At 41.4% G+C, this 17,247-nt stretch overlaps 1 protein-coding gene across 1 annotated transcript in view; it reads right to left on the bottom strand.

Moving 5' to 3' along the window:
- Positions 1 to 17,247, bottom strand: part of tspan17 (tetraspanin 17) — a 61,524-nt gene that overhangs the window by 5,244 nt on the left and 39,033 nt on the right. The window contains exons 2-7 of the mRNA XM_034181505.1: positions 15,894 to 15,944; positions 8,844 to 8,990; positions 8,003 to 8,173; positions 5,013 to 5,138; positions 4,428 to 4,475; positions 153 to 269 (exon numbers count right to left, since the gene is read on the bottom strand). Of these exons, the coding sequence (XP_034037396.1) occupies positions 153 to 269; positions 4,428 to 4,475; positions 5,013 to 5,138; positions 8,003 to 8,173; positions 8,844 to 8,990; positions 15,894 to 15,944 (660 nt within the window). The remainder of the gene's footprint in view (positions 1 to 152; positions 270 to 4,427; positions 4,476 to 5,012; positions 5,139 to 8,002; positions 8,174 to 8,843; positions 8,991 to 15,893; positions 15,945 to 17,247) is intronic.

Raw genomic sequence — 17,247 nt, 5'->3', positions numbered from 1 at the left:
TAAATCAAATGAGGGTATGGCTGGGGAAAAAAGAAAACAAGAAAAGAGAGAAGAAAAGGCATTTGATGCAATTTCCACCACTAGATGGCAGTGATAATGCACAACCATAATCCAGCTATATCTGTTGCCAAAACCTGGGTTAAAATCTTTACCTGTAAAAGTGCAATACCAACAAAGACTCCAGCTACAATAATCAGGTTGTCCTGAAGCCACTTCTCAAACTGTCCCACGCAGCCCTTGGTATATATATACTTCTGTCGATCGAGATCCTGGTCCACAAACAAAAACAGAAGCAATTTAATGAAAGAACAGAAAAAAAAAACATGAAATCACATAAAAAAAAAAAAAACATTTGCTCTCAGAGAGGACAATTAATTGAAAAGATGTGGACTCTGATCTGTGACTAATGCAGGACAAAACAAACAGGTTGGTGAATCAGCACAGACTCCCTTCACTGCCGAGAAGACACGAGGAATGACTCATTATTCTATTACCGCATGTCAGTGTGTAAGCCTAGGAGAAAATTTCATGACTGAAATCAGCTTCTCTGAGGACCCCGTCAGGACTGAACAGACAAACACTTTCCTCTGACAGGACAGATGGCTGTTTGTGCTCTAAGAAAAAGATGATCTACATTCAGTGACCAGAAAAATAGACACATCTGTTCAATCTAATACAGCCAAACACAAAACTCCCTGTAATAAAACCAACATTGATTAAATCAACACTGTCAGGGAGTTGATTCAGTTTGTGGTCACTGTTGACGATGGACTGTGCTGTTCTATTATACACTGTTTATAATGTTTCTGCCCCTCCATGCATGTGAAACAGGCTTGACGAGAAGTGGAATACATGAAATATTACGTAAAGAGTGTGTGTGTGTGCGCACACGTGTGTGTGGGGAGAGATACAGAAAGGGAGGTTTCCCTTACCCTTCAAACAGTGCCATTTAAAGTCGTGAACTGAATATATGCAGAATGAAAATGTGTAGTTTGCAGAAAAAAAAAACCCCTCAAATATTGCAAAAACATTTTTGAGCGCAGATGAGGTTGGTTTTCTTAAGCAATTCAAAAAGCTATATTTTACGCAATTGTAAGTCACATGATGTACAGAAAGAGTTGCATAATTTTAAAATACATGGCACAGTATGTGTGGACAGATGAAGAGACTGAGAACTTGTTAAACCTTGGACTTTGGGGCAGATATGCAGTTATTTAGCAGGACTTGCACATCTGTCACCTTGATTATTGGAAAGACAGTGATCGCAAGAAGCCCGTGGTCGCATAACATCACTCAATGGAAAAGCTGTCATTTTACAATTGTGTTTTGTCAGCATTCTGAAATAGATGATTCTATTTTCAGAATGCTGACAAAACACAAATCAATAAGTTAACCAATATTTTCAGAGATATTAGATTAAAAAACGATATTAGATAAGAAAAAAAATACTTGATGTTATCAACAGATTTATTAAAAAGTGAGACCTCTGCAGAATCAAAACTGGATGGGTTACAGATTATAGTTTTAATACATGCAAATTGCATAAACCTTAAGTCTGATGAATGCAAGACAATTGAAACAGCATAAAAACAGTGAAAATAATTTGGAATTGATTGTATTAAGCAGACTGGTCCACAGTCAGCCATTTTCTAGAGTATTACAAATTTACTTTTTTCACAAAATAATACATTTTTGAACGGCTCTTCCCAATTCTATTTCATGCTACATTGTAGTAGTAAAACTAGAACACTCAGAGTGATACTGACTGAACAACACAGATCAACAAGTGTTGGCTGTGCTTTAGCTGTTAAAAATACATTCAACCTCATTACTATTATATGCAAGAGATGCCTAAAACGTCTTCAGAAGTGGACCTTCATGCTAAAAGGGGGTTGTGCTGGTCCCCCAAGTCCTCCTCTGACCACAGACCTGTATACTGCCTGTTAGCAGGAGCAAAACAGTGCTGAGACAGCATGATGAGAAAAACTTGCATTGATGTGGAAAGCGTTTCCTGAGTTATGTGCTATCCTTCAGAAACAGACTTGGTGCATGTTTGAAGTGAAACAAAATTGTGTGTCGCGGCACTGCTGATGAGCTAGCAGCAATCGCTGATAGCGTGGTGGCTACAGCTCTTCCAGCACAGCAGTTATTTAAGGGACCGTGACAGAACACACACCAATCAGTGTAAGACTTGTGTTTAATAATTCTGATCAATCAGCAATGGCCTTGATCAGGTCCAACACAGATCAATACAACTGGATCAGGGCATCACAAATACTCAATAAAAGCAAACTTAATAGGCTGCATCTATGGGTCCAGTACTGGTCAAGTAGGCGCTCTGCTATTGACACGGGAACATTTCCGTGATTCTAGTGGATTTATTATTGGTCCGGAAAATGATTTCTGTACCCATACCGATAATACCGTACCTATCGGCGGTACGGTAATGGGGTGAAGTGCAGTGCGACGTTGGCAGAAGGAAGGCTAACTAGCTGTGAGCTAAACTAAGAAGCAACTTAAAGTGGGCAACTCGGAGCAAAAACAGTTTTCAACAGGCCAGATTAAAGGGAGTTTACAAAACAAATTTATTAAGTACTAATAAGGTCCATTTCTGTGTATTTGAGCTCCATCTTGGCTGTTTCCAGTAGGTTTCGCCCTGGCACTCTCTGTGCATACACCTCTATGCTTCTAGTGTTACGCTTGTATAGTTGCACATGATTTTTCTCCTGATACGCCCCGATCACAGCTTCCAATTCACTTAATGTGCCAAAATTCACCTTCACTTCTAAACAAGGCAGTAACATGACTGCGCATGTGCAAATATTCCCGTAGCCTTTCGCAGAAGTGGTATTGATACGGTACTGTATCAATAATTACCATTCCTATTGGGCCGGTACTGTCCCTATAGACACGCCGAACTTAATAATGAGACATATGGATTAGTTTACCAACTAGTTTTTTAGCAGGTAATTATAGCAACTACATCAGAATACATTTTAACACTCAACCGAGAATGTATGAATAAATGTGACAGACAAAATATTAAGTCACCCTTAAATAATCCAATATGACATCTCAGACAACTGGTCCTACAAAAGTATTTGTTGCAGGACTGTTTAACTACACTTCAAGATATGGTTAAGTTCAAGCTATTTTTTTTTTTGGCCACAGTGTACCTAATCTATTCAGATTCTTTTGTTTACTAAGGCTGTGAGATAGACCCTTTCACAGCGCTCCATGTTCCTCTCCTAGCCAAGTCTGCAAACCAACTCTTTGTTCTCTGCAAAACATGAAAGCTGGCTTTCCACCAATAGGAGGTAATGGGAGTCCCTTGACAACCAATAAAAAAAAGCTGGAAACAGTATGTTGTTCTGCCTGTGAACTTCCTCTGAAGCTATTTCAGCTTTCTGCCTTTGTTGTGCTGCTGTCATCCCCATGTCTCCTGCTCTTCCTCTTTCCTCCTCTGCACAGACACTCCATAAACAAGCTGAACAGGAACTCTGCACATCACTGATAGTTTCACCAAAGATGACCCGGACATTAGCAACAGAGTACAGTGACAGTGTGTGCTCATTAAAAAAAAAGTAAAATAACAGTAGATAGTGGCAGGTGGTTCACTCCTGTTGCAACGAGCCTAGCAACAGCAGACTTTCTGACTGCAGTGTAGCGAGTTGCCACTGACACACCCAGACAGAGGAACAGCACAGAGTAGCACAACCCACTGAGTCCCCAATTACAGAGTGGAGTAAAGCTGCTCTCCAAGCTATAACTGGAGCCTAATTATCCCTGTTCGAAGAACAATCTGTTATTAAGGCAAGAAACATGGAAGAGAAGCCTGTGCTAATTCACCCTTTAAATTTTCTGTTGTGATGACCAGCTGTGGCTAAATATATCTCAATTTATGTACAACACAGGAGTGTTCCCACTGGGCCTCCTGTTCTATCCCTTTCTACACCTCGTACCCTTACTGGACAGGTAACTTGAAAACAATCTTCAATGCTAAAATGTTCACAAATACTTAATGGTTGCTACATTCTGAGTTATTTCCAAAAAACTACTTATTTTATAGGTAATTTCAGGTGAAATGCAATTCACAAAGAAACTGATGAAGACTTTCAATCAGACAGGTTTGCAGCGTGCCAATCAACTCTCTCGCTCTTGAGAAAATGTATTCACCAGCTTTGTGTCAGTGCATGCAAGGTGTGCCTTCTCTGCCAATCGCGCTTCCAATTTTGCTTCTCATGGAGTCATACGAAAGTTTGTCTTGTTTATGTCTTTTGGCATATTTGGCAAAAATTAACTACATTTATGTAAAATATAACATGATCCTCACTTCAGTTGCTGCACCCTGACAAAAGAGAAACCCAAAGCAAACGTATATTTAAATGTACAAAGATGTTTTTTGAATCATGTCTAGAGATACTAACCTTGTTATGCCGAACATCATAACCACACTGTGTGTTGATGACATCTTCCTACATGGGAGGGGGGAAAAATAAATAAATAAAACTTGTTCAAAGGTTTTCACATTTCTAAGTAGACGGTGGGTGGGGTGTGGCTTTTAAACAGTTAAGTTCACGGATAATAATAATAAAAAAAAACAAAAAAAAAAACAAAAACCTTCAAATAGAATCATTTCCACAATAAAAAAAAGAGCCATTTCTTTCAAATTTGACCTTGTTAACTGATCAACCATCACCAAAATCAAAACACTTCTTCCCATCCATATGTCGACTCTACCTTGCAAGGACAACCATAACCAGATTAGCCATTCTTAACAGAGCTTGCTAGCATACAAAGAGTGATATAGAGAGAAAGGGAATCACAAGCACGTACACCAACAGAGGCATTGCTAACAACAATGTTGCAGTGTTTTCCTGATTTTTAACCTCACTATCTCACCTCTTGACCAAACTGTTAGAAATACTAAATGACTCCTCAGCTTGTGTTTATAAGGCCGTGCAACAATTAATTTAAACCACAAATTAAGCACTTATCACTGAATGACCTACAGCAGGGTCTTTGATACAGCAGGAGAACGGAACTCCACAGCGCTCCCTGCTGGGGTTATTGTCAGTGCAGTTGAAGTAGATGTTCAGGTTCCAGTCGTCAGGCCCGTGAGCACCACAGCACAACCACTGTTAACACAACAACAGGCAAAAATTAAACAGCTCGCTGCAGCTAACGGTCTGCTCGCCAAACGGCTCTTAGATCCTGGCTCACGTTAACGTTGCTGTGAATCATGTTTACTGTTCAACCACTGACAGTTCAGTCACAATTTTAAAGACAACAGCAGATCTAATTATCTGGCATCATGAAAATGCTCACACTATACACACAAGCCAATTATCTAAAGTGCATCTTTGATATAAATGAGGAATTATTTGGAGCATTCAGCTAAACAGTTATGAATGTGGCTACAATAGTTGACTCAAGTTACAGACAATATCTGCACATACACTATACAATAGGCTCCAGTCCCCAGTGATCCTTAACTGGAATAAGTGAACTGAGAAAATGGATGGACATACACTACACAGCATAAGTGAGTACACCCCTGTGCGATAGTAACTTAAATGTCAAATGTTTCCTCAATAACTGCAATGTTCCCAAGTTGATTTGATTTGAAAAAAATAACGTTATATAGATATATATGCCTCTGCTGCAGTTTGCCAGAAGCACAGGGGAGACTCAACAACAGCCTCCATCCATTTTAGTTTAAGAAAGTCCTTCTTTGTGATGCTCTACCGTTAAGCCGCAACTGGTGAACCAACAGGTAAGAAGTTGGCCTGTGGCCCAGTTTATAAAATCACATCCGCAGAAGCTCAGAACTTCTTCAGAGTTGTCATTGGTGTCTTGGAAGCTTCCATCATTTACAGTCATTGTGCTTAATCTGAAAAAAATTAACATACAGCACTAAGCTGTTTATATTTACTACTGACCAATTTAACTGAACTCCAAGAGATACCCAGTGACAGGGAAATGTTTTTGTTACTGACTTAAAAAAAAACTGTCTGTCAAAGTGATGATTTAGAATCTCTTATATTCAAATCAAATCAACTTTATTTATATAGCGCAAAATCACAACAAACAGTCGCCCCAAGGCGCTTTATATTGTAAGGCAAAAGCCATACAATAATTACAGAAAAACCCCAACGGTCAAAACAACCCCCTATGAGCAAGCACTTGGCGACAGTGGGAAGGAAAACTCCCTTTTAACAGGAAGAAACCTCCAGCAGAACCAGGCTCAGGAAGGGGCAGTCTTCTGCTGGGACTGGTTGGGGCTGAGGGGAGAGAATTAGGAAAAAGACATGCTGTGGAAGAGAGCAGAGATCAATCACTAATGATTAAAAGCAGAGTGGTGCATACAGAGCAAAAAAAGGTGAATAAAAAGAAACACTGGGTGCATCATGGGAAACCCCCCAGCAGTCTAAAGCATGGTTTACACATAGACGGTTTTGTCAGCGGGTAGTACTTACACCGAAGTTCGCGGTAGTTCCGGCTGTTTTCGCGGTGGAAAGGGGCGGAGCATTTCGCCTGCGTTTTGACCACCGTACTAGCCGCAAATACGCGGCTAAAACGCCGCTAAATCCGCCAAATAAAGCAGCATTTTGATGCCATAGCATCCGGCACACGTCAGGCAACGGGGGTTAATACCCAGTTCTATCCTTTACAATCGCAGGTTAAGACGCACGTGAGAACGGCGGTGTTCTGCTGCCGCCGATAATGCCCTGTGTACCGCTGGATTTATCCAGGCAAATCCTGCGTTACTCCAGGAACTTTTGCATATAGGCACCACCCCCAGAGTATAATAGGCTGAAGCAGCAGGAATACATGCTTCTGTCACTGCAGAGGGAGGGAGATCATACTCAGCCTTTCCTTCTCTTTCCTTTTCCCCTCCTCAACGTGTTGCTCTGTCTCCACCACAGGGCTACCCTCTGCTTCTGAACCAGACCTCTTGGTAAGTCCTTGCCGCTGCCAATTTTCTTTTAGGAGGCATACTGGAGCTTCTCTGCAAAAATATCTGGAGCTGGCCAGGAGTGAGAGGCCTGCATGCAGTGCGGTAGCATTTTTATATTGACCGCCGCCTATCAGCCGTTTGGAACGCTGTTACCCGGGAGGTGGCGTTTAGAACGGCGTACTGTCCACTAGCGCCGCCATTTTGTCTGCTTCTGTCGCCGGTTAAAACGCCCTTGAGGACGCAGATGTGGGCTCTATCGCCGTTTTACACGCCGTTGATTAGGGATACAACGCCGGCCGCCAATTACGGCGGTGTAAACTGTGGCACTACAGGAAGGGGCAGGATGAAACGGCGATTAATAAGTATCAAACGCCGTTGTTCGCGTTGTCTCCGTCGTCACGCAAATTCTCCGGGAGCGCCCCCAGAATTATTCGACATGTTGAATAATTTTTTGGACGGTTCCCGGTAAAGCCGGAACTAAGCCACGCCCCCTAGTGCCAGCGTTAACAACGGCATGTGATCCTTAAGACGGCCAAAAACTCTTCCGGGACGCTTCCGGGAGCTCTTACTGTCTATGTGTAAACGGGGCTTAAGTCTATAGCAGCATAACTAAGGGATGGTTCAGGGTCACCCGATCCAGCCCTAACTATAAGCTTTTTCAAAAAGGAAAGTTTTAAGCTTAATCTTAAAAGTAGATATTAGAGGGTATCCATACCTGTACTGATTTTCAATGGACTGAGTTTCTACTTTGGGGCTTGTACTTTCAATATCGTCTTTCTAAATGATTGTTTTTTTTTTTATTAATATGAGGAAACACTCTACTTGTCGACTTAGACGTAATGCAATTACTGAAAAGTGACAATTTTTTAATCATTTAACCCATTGAATGATATTGCTCAGTAATGTACTCACTTGTGCTGTATACTGTTTTTTTTTTATATATACTTGTAATCCATTCAGAAGCACTACTTCCTCCAGGCAGAACAAATGAGCTTTTAAAAAGAAATGTTTGACTAGTGGTGCCTGCTGCGCTGCACTCACATATTCCTGGGCAAAATCAATGAGATTCTGCAAGTCTATGTCATCGCGGTAGGCCTTGACATTATTGTTGATGAAAAAGTTGAGCTGGTCTTTGATCCAGTCTTTAAAGACAAAGGCGAGGATCCCTGCAGTCAGCTCCAAAAAGAAGATCAAACCCAGGAACACTGAGAACTGAAATGTAGATGAAGTACAAAACAAAAAACAAGTCAGAAGATCGTTTGTGAGTACAAACAGGAAAACTCGCTGAATTTAGAATTTTCTACAAGTGCTACAAAGTTTTTGTGCAGGTGGACGTGTGGGTTGCATCCTAAATGGCTGAGTGCGAGTGAGGTAACAAGATTGCAGTCCCAGAGGCACCGTTACGTCTTCCCTTTACAGTAAATGTAGGAGACAGAACTCATGAGAAATGCAAAACTGGCACATTAGCTCTTCACTCTGACGCCTGACTTACTGCTACTAATGGATACGGCTGGCGTTAATAGCTACGCAGAATCACAGCCAGCAACAAGAAAGGTTTCTCTCTTGTCAGTCATATGTCACCAACTGAACTGAAAACATGATCACTAAATGTTGCACTGACTTCAGTTTTCTGAATTCTAATGTTTTCATAACATACAAAGACATTTGAAAAATCTGCTTTATGAAAGGCCAATCTTACGCAGTTTATGAAGCATGGATTAGTCACTGTTGTTTTCCAGTATTTGTGCCATGCAACCTCCTGAAACATTTGGTTTGGGTGTGTCACCCGCTGCAATGATGCCTCGGTTCTGGGGTGAAATGCAAATGTGAAAGAGTGTGAAGCAGTTAAACAGTGAGAGTGTGAGTGCCAAAGCTCATTTACAAATTTAAGTAGGAAGGTGTTCTCTCTGAGTGCACCGATGCATCCAGCAAAGCCCAGGATAAACATGACCCCTCCCACTACAATGAAGAGCCACACAGGGTCAAAGCCTCCCAAATCTGTGATTGATGATATATTGGAAAGCACGCCCTAAGAGAAAGACAGAAAACAAAAATGGGAAAGTATCACAAAGAGGCCAACCAGTCCTGCAGAAAGTACATCAGAAATCTGTAAAAAGGCAAAACAGACAGTCGTATGGTAAGAACTCGTGGCTTCATTAACAGAATCAACACCTCCAGTTGTCTTTTACTTCATGAATTTGACTCTTCCAATACAAACAACAAACTCAACCACGTTTCCACAACGGATGCAAAAATTTCAGAGAATGTAGTAAGAATCCATACAATGTATTAGGAACGCAGTTCAGGGTGTGATGAGTTATTCCCCATGAACGCGAAGGACATGGCTGAAATCTGGGCATGCTAAAAAAAAAAAAAATACACAAGGACGTGATTGAATCAGGACACAGTAACAACTAAATGATGACATAGTAATGACTGTACTGATGTATTAACATTGATGTAGAACAAGTGTTGCGCAGAGAGGCACTCTCAGCAGCAGTCTGTGAATTACTTTGGGGAAGAAATGTGCCTGTCAGTGTCAATGGTGTTGCAACACATTTTAAATAAATAATAAAAAAAAAATGAGTTGAAAATTCTCCCCCACCCAAATCGAAGTTTACTTCAAAGCATGTGCCTACGTGCATGTCAATATGGATCATATTTGTGTGTCTGTTTAATTAAAGCTGGGTATGTTTAGCAGGAGAGCTGCATTTTTGACTGTAGTTTATTGCTGAACCTATATGTTGACCACAAGAAAGCTGGCAGAATGAATGAAAAAGCACAGCGCGTGGTGCAGTATTGACACGGACTGGCTGGACGCAGTGAGAATGTGGCACATGAGTGTGTGATGTGACTTTTCATAGTAAGGATGTTGTAAGAAGGAATTTCACATGGTAAGCGTGTGATCACGCCAGGGGGTTAGTTACCCCCTGGCAGATCCCGAGCAGCCGGGAAAGCAGGCTGACTGGGTGACTGTGAGGAGGAAGCGTAGCCCTAAACAGAAGCCCCGTGTACACCGCCAACCCGTTCACATCTCTAACCGTTTTTCCCCACTCGACGACACACCCGCCGAGGATCAAACTCTGGTTATTGGCGACTCTGTTTTGCGAAATGTGAAGTTAGCGACACCAGCAACCATAGTCAATTGTCTTCCGGGGGCCAGAGCAGGCGACATTGAAGGAAATTTGAAACTGCTGGCTAAGGCTAAGCGTAAATTTGGTAAGATTGTAATTCACGTCGGCAGTAATGACACCCGGTTACGCCAATCGGAGGTCACTAAAATTAACATTAAATCGGTGTGTAACTTTGCAAAAACAATGTCGGACTCTGTAGTTTTCTCTGGGCCCCTCCCCAATCGGACCGGGAGTGACATGTTTAGCCGCATGTTCTCCTTGAATTGCTGGCTGTCTGAGTGGTGTCCAAAAAATGAGGTGGGCTTCATAGATAATTGGCAAAGCTTCTGGGGAAAACCTGGTCTTGTTAGGAGAGACGGCATCCATCCCACTTTGGATGGAGCAGCTCTCATTTCTAGAAATCTGGCCAATTTTCTTAAATCCTCCAAACCGTGACTATCCAGGGTTGGGACCAGGAAGCAGAGTTGTAGTCTTACACACCTCTCTGCAGCTTCTCTCCCCCTGCCATCCCCTCATTACCCCATCCCCGTAGAGACGGTGCCTGCTCCCAGACTACCAATAACCAGCAAAAATCTATTTAAGCATAAAAATTCAAAAAGAAAAAATAATATAGCACCTTCAACTGCACCACAGACTAAAACAGTTAAATGTGGTCTATTAAACATTAGGTCTCATGTCGGCTCCAATTAAAATACAATCAGCTGTCATGCTCACTTCAAGCAAATAAATATGAATATATATCTTTATCAAATAGCAAAGAGTGTCAAATGACACAAAGAACTGCACCGTAAAAATGCACAGGAACACACCTTCATGTCTGCGTGTGTGCGCACGGTGCACTCTTACAGAACAGACAGACCTTCATGTCTGCGTGTGTGCGCACGGTGCACTCTTACAGAACAGACAGACCTTCATGTCTGCGTGTGTGCATGCGGTGCAGTTACAGAACAAACAGACCTTCATGTCTGCATGTGGTGCACTGTTACAGAACAAACAGACCTTCATGTCTGCACGCGGTGCACTGTTACAGAACAAACAGACCTTCATGTCTGCACGCGGTGCACTGTTACAGAACAAACAGACCTTCATGTCTGCACGCGGTGCACTGTTACAGAACAAACAGACCTTCATGTCTGCACGCGGTGCACTGTTACAAACAGACCTTCATGTCTGTGCATGTGCATGTAGTGGACTGTTACAGAACAAACAGACCTTCATGTCTGTGCGTGTGCACCCAGTGCACTGTTACAAACAGACATTCATGTCTGTGCATGTGCATGTGGTGGACTGTTACAGAACAAACAGACCTTCATGTCTGCGTGTGTGCGCTCGGTGCACTTTTCCAAAACAAACAGATCTTCATGTCTTTGCATGTGTGCTCAGTGCACTGTTACAGAGCATACAGACATTTGTGTCCGTGCGTGTGTGCGTGCTGCAGTGTTACAGAGAAAACGAACAGACGTTCATATCTGTGTTGGGCTTATTAGCTCCGCTTCTCACCCAATGTTACAGAATCAAATTTATTGCCAAGTAAGTTCTCACATACAAAGAATTTGATGTGGTGTCATTGTTGCATAAACAACAATCAAAAGAAAAGGAAAAAATACTTCTGTAAGAAGTAATTGGTGCATAAAAACAATAAAAAGAAAAGGAAAAAAATACTTGTTTTCAGTGTGGTGAAAATCTGTCCCTTCAGCAAGGGGATGTCAGAACTACCAGAATAAGTAGAGAAGCTTGAATCTTCGACTGGACCGGGTTGCTTGACGTGAGGACGTTTCGCTTCAAATCACAGAAGCTTCCTCAGCTAAAATTCTTGCTCTGGTAGTCTGATTTCTGTCTTGACTCTTGTAGAGAAGAATAAATCAGAAGCCATCAAAAGCTGGAGTTTTTTAACCTAACCAGACCCCACCTACCGAGAGGCTGACTGCTATAGGCTAGTGACTAAACAATAGCTCTAATTAGCACCTATTGTGCTCTAGTTAGCACTCAACTAATGACAGGACGGAAGCCTCCCCTGATGGCTCCCTTGACGACTCTCTCCTGATGACGTGAATGACTCATTACCATGAACAAAAGACTGAAACTGCTTTGACCTGAGTACCACATTGTAAACAGGGGACAAAGCGTGTCTGAGACCCGCTCCGCGGTTAAGGCTGGGTTTCAACTGTTTTACAAAGAATGCTTCCTTGACACCTCTCTCAAACCATTTCTTCTCTCTGGCTAAGATTTTAACTTCCTTGTCCTCAAACGTGTGGTTAGTGTCTTTCAGGTGGAGATGAACTGCAGACTGAGGTCCACTGGCGACCTCTCTGCGGTGCTGGTATAGCCTCTTGTGTAAAAGTTGCTTCGTCTCACCTATGTAGTGTTCATTACAGTTTTCCTGACATCTGATATGATACACTACATTGCTGTTTGTAACTAGGGATTCTGTCCTTAGGGTGAACTAATTTCTGTCTCAAGGTGTTGACTGGTTTAAAGTAAACTAGGATGTTGTGCTGTCTGAAGATCCTCTGTAGTTTTTCCCCTACTCCTGCTAAATAAGGGAGAGACACTCCTCTTCTTCTTGTCTCCGTCTCCTGTCTATCTGGTCTCTTTGTTTTCTGGGACTTCTGCGCTTTGTCCAGGGACCACCGTGGGTACCCACATACTGTGAGGGCTTTCCGTACAAGTTGTTGCTCTTTAGCCCTTCCCTCTGCAGTTGTGGGCACCTGTAGGGCTCTGTGTTGAAGAGTCCTGATCATCCCGAGCTTTTATTCAAGGGGGTGGTTTGAGCCAAAGAGCAGATATTGGTCAGTGTGAGTGGGTTTTCTGTAAACCTCTGTCTGGAGCTGCCTGCTCTCTCCAATCGTAACATCACAGTCCAAGAAGGCTAAATGGTTGTTTCTGGCATCCTCACGTGTGAACTTGATATTGGAGTCCATCGAATTGATGTGTTCTGTAAAGTCCTCGACCTCCTGTTGCTTGATTTTAACCCATGTGTCATTGACATATCTGAACCAGTGACTGGGAGAGATGCCCGTGAACGACGTCAAGGCTGTCTTCTCCACTCACTCCATGTACAGATTGGCCACAATGGGGGATACCGGAGACCCCATCGCACAACCATGGATCTGCTTGTAGTAATTCCCCCTAAACAGGAAATACGTGATGTTAAGACAGATCTCCAAGAGTTGGCAGATGTGGTCTGGTGTGAGTTTGGTCCTTTCAGGTAGAGACACATCTTCCAGCAGTCTGCCTCACAGCTGAGATGGCCTCAGCGGTGGGGATGCAGGTGAACAACGAAGTCACATCAAATGACACCATAGTTTCATCTGCCTCCAGCTGCAGGTCCTTGATTTTGTTCACAAAATCTTGTGTGTTCTCCACATGGTGGTCTGAGTTACCCACTACAGCCAAAATCAGAAACATTACCAGAATAAGATCACAAAAGAAAGGGAGAAAAAGAACCTTCTGGTTTTGAAGAAATACTGTAATGTGTTTTTTACTGGAAGACCACCATTCTGAGTGAAGATGGACTTTTCTTTCTCTATTTGGAAGAAACCTTATTTGGAAGTACAATGACAATTCTTTAAACAACAAGAAGAAAATTAATTAATTAATTAATTAATTAATTAATTGATTAGAAAAGGAGTTTAAATTACACTGTATGTTCACCTCACATATGATTGTCTTTTCAGTGGCTTAAAGAAGAGCTTTGCGCTTGTAACAAAAATATTAATTAGCTCTTAGCTTCTGAAGGCTAAAGTAGTGTTTTTGTTGTAAGTATATAAATGATACACTGGGTTTTCATATGTTTCATTGTATGGTATGATGCCTGCACTGACATGGAATCTTGCGTGCCAATGAGTAAACTCGTCGTAAAAGATGCGTAAACTGCCCGTGCAGTGACACACACTGTCTGGGAGGAAGTTATGCAATGTTCACGGCAAGTTCATGTAAGTGGCATGAAATTTATGCATGCCAGAAATTTTGAACATTTGAAAATTTTCTTTGCACACTGGCATGCAGCCGCACACAGTTCACAGTTTACAGGAGGTTTACTCATTGGCACACTAAATTACGTACCAGTACGGTACGTAAATTCATGCATGTGTTAAGGCATCTTTAAAGAAGCATTTTTGGACCAATGCGACATACTCTGGTGTGAATTACACTCCGGAAAATACTGTTTACTGCGGCTGTGAAAATAACACGTTAATTTTAACTAATTATAACCTCATATTTTTACACTGTATGTATTTCGTGATTTGAGGGGTGATTTTCAAAAAGCTGTAAATGTGATTAATTTAGATGAATTAATCACAATGCTTGTAATCAGATAAATTTTTTAAATCAGCTGACAGCACTAATTTTTACAAAAAAGTGAACCTGGTATATCATTTTTTTGAATGACACTGTAAGACAGATGTTACTTTACAAGTGATTTCCACAAACGTTTTGGCAATCTCATATTTTTTGTGGTTCCCAATAATGGTGCAGAGTCAAGAAATACATTTTATGAACACTGCAGAATGGGGCATTTTTGGGGGGACTTGGTGGAGGTATGCATTTCACAGTTTGACACTCTGGTAACACCTGACTCACCCCCCCAAAAAAAAAACAGCATAAATGTTTTCAGGTGGAGTTGTATAATCCATCCTTCCAGATTTCAGGCCTGCAGCCCTGAGCTCACTGCATGTTCCTGTCAGTCTCAGATGTTCATTGTAGCCCACGCTGACAAGCAAACAGTTTCTCCATCATTTACACTCTGACACCCAACAGTAGGCAGTCTTCAACATGAGTCAGTGTACATGGTTTGTTTGTGGACACAAAACCTTGTTCAAGAACTTTTTGGTTCATGTACAAACTTTTGGTTCAGTTATGATTTTTCTCTCTACTACATTTTGCTGAAGCCTCACACTGCTTTAATTAAGCTTGCACTGCACCGTACCAGGGGACAACTACAGAGACAAAATTGCACCTTTTCCTCAAATGCTGTTGTGGCAGGATAAACTGCCTTCCTTTGAGTTTAATCATGAAGCCCTTAAACAATAATGTAGTTTGGCTCAGAGCAGCTGGCTTGAAACTAATCATCTTAGTCAGGGAGACCCAAACTCATGATTATTTCTTTCCAGCAGCCATTATTTATTACTCAGCCCAATCTGTTTAAATTATTCACGCTGTTCTACCAATGTACTCCAGTGCTGGACTATTTGCAGAGTTAATGACTAGATGTAACTAACCAGTATGTTTCCACGTTGGTGTGGTGTTTTCTGATTTGCCTACTACACGTCTTGGCAAATTGTACAAGAAACTGACTGTTAACTAAATTGAAAAATGATGAACATTATGAATCACTGAACACAAGGGTTAATGGGAGAATCTGACCTCTGCAACTTATATAATGTTGTACATATACAGGAACTGCAAAGGATGGCTGGTAACCACTATGCTGTCATAAGTTCACGTTCTAATTACCAGCTTTGCTACATTTGAAGACTTCAATCTGCTGGTGGGTATGAGCAAAAGGGATTTGCATTTTTGACCATGTGGCTTCATTTTTGTAGCATTTACCCTTGTCACTACAATTACTTAAATACATTAAGCTATATTACTAGTACTTATTTAACTGGAAATCTTTCTCTCTTTCTTGGTGAAGCAACATCATTCTTTTATCAACCTTATTTCCACTTTGGCTCCTTCTTGAAAATCATAGTTCAAACTTTTTCCAGCAATATCACTGAAAAAAAATTCTGTTATGCAACTGAAGCAATCCTACTGAACCACGTCAGTGTGTTTGTGTTCATGTGTACGCTTACCTTCTCCGCCCATGCCCACAGGCCTATTCCCAGGAATGCTGCTCCTAGTAACTGCAAAACAAAAAGCAGACAAAGAAGGTTCCACTGTTAGACAGAAAGCAGTCATACAAATAAATGTGTTACTTTGTCTCTAACTCATGAACAACTTTAGACTTTGAAAGATGTACCGTCTACATCTCACCTGTATTAGCATCCCATCACAGACTAATTTGAAGTTATCAGTGTACAAATACAGACTAAAACAATGCATTTTAGAATGCATTATATGACAACTCGTCTAACTCGGGCGAATATCGGTCATTTTGGGCAACTGGGCATGAACCTGGGGCCTCTGAAAATGCATACCGCCCTCCAAAAGCATGTTATTGTGTTATTACAAAATAAAGAAAATCTCAATATTCTAGAGCACATGTTTGATGTATGCAAATGTTTTGTTAGACAAAACAACAGATTGGGAACAAAAATATTAGAAAAAGCAGGCAATCCTCAAACTTGAAAAGCAGCAACCAGGAACTGTTGGTATCTTACACAATTAATTTTTCTGTCAAAATAATTTTCTGCTTATTAGTCAGATCAGCTCTGCAGGGGTCAGTAAAATCAATCCATTCCTGGCCAGCTTGTTTGAGTAAAAGGATGAATTCTTGGGTCATAAGTTATTGTTTTTCATGCTTGTAAGGTGTAATTAAAAAAAAAAAAAAAAAAAATCACAATGAATGTTTGATGTTATTTAAGTACAACGGGCCTCATTATAATGGCAGTGTGAGCGAGATATCTAAAAATGCCATTGAAATTAGGCTAAAATGTTTTGTTAGGAAACTTACTGAATAAAGAAAGGTACATGTTGGCAACCCACAACTTGTATACAACAATGTGACAGATTATTAAATCACAGCTGTAACTATTATAGGAATGGGTTCCAACTATCCTATCACCCAAGCAGCTGGAGCTCAAGCGGAAAAAAAGTGCTGTATGGTAACTACAAGGCCGTTGGTTTGATTCCTAGCTACTCCTCTCCATATGTCAATTTGTCCATGGCCAAGACGCCAAGTCCCAAACTGTTCACGGTCTGCAGTTTAGCAGATGCAGCTCCTGGCATCTGTTTGTCTGTGTATGCATGTGAGATGCTGTTGTAAAGTGCTTTGAGCTTCTGTTCTTGGATGAACAGCTGCTACAGAAAAACAGCCCATTCATTTATAGTCAAATATGTGGATGTTGAATTTCCCTTTTTTGTACACGGCATCAACTGTTATACATAATGTTATTCTGTGAAATTCCCTAGAGGAACTTCCTAAGAGGAACCACAAGCTGCTCTCACCCTCAGATGACAAAGGGCCAAACGTAATCAGAAAATGAC

The sequence above is a fragment of the Thalassophryne amazonica genome, chromosome 11, assembly GCF_902500255.1.
Source record: "Thalassophryne amazonica chromosome 11, fThaAma1.1, whole genome shotgun sequence".
In the NCBI taxonomy this organism is placed as follows: domain Eukaryota; kingdom Metazoa; phylum Chordata; class Actinopteri; order Batrachoidiformes; family Batrachoididae; genus Thalassophryne; species Thalassophryne amazonica.
Note: the sequence above shows the minus strand (reverse complement) of the source record. Positions and strands in the feature narration are given on the sequence as shown.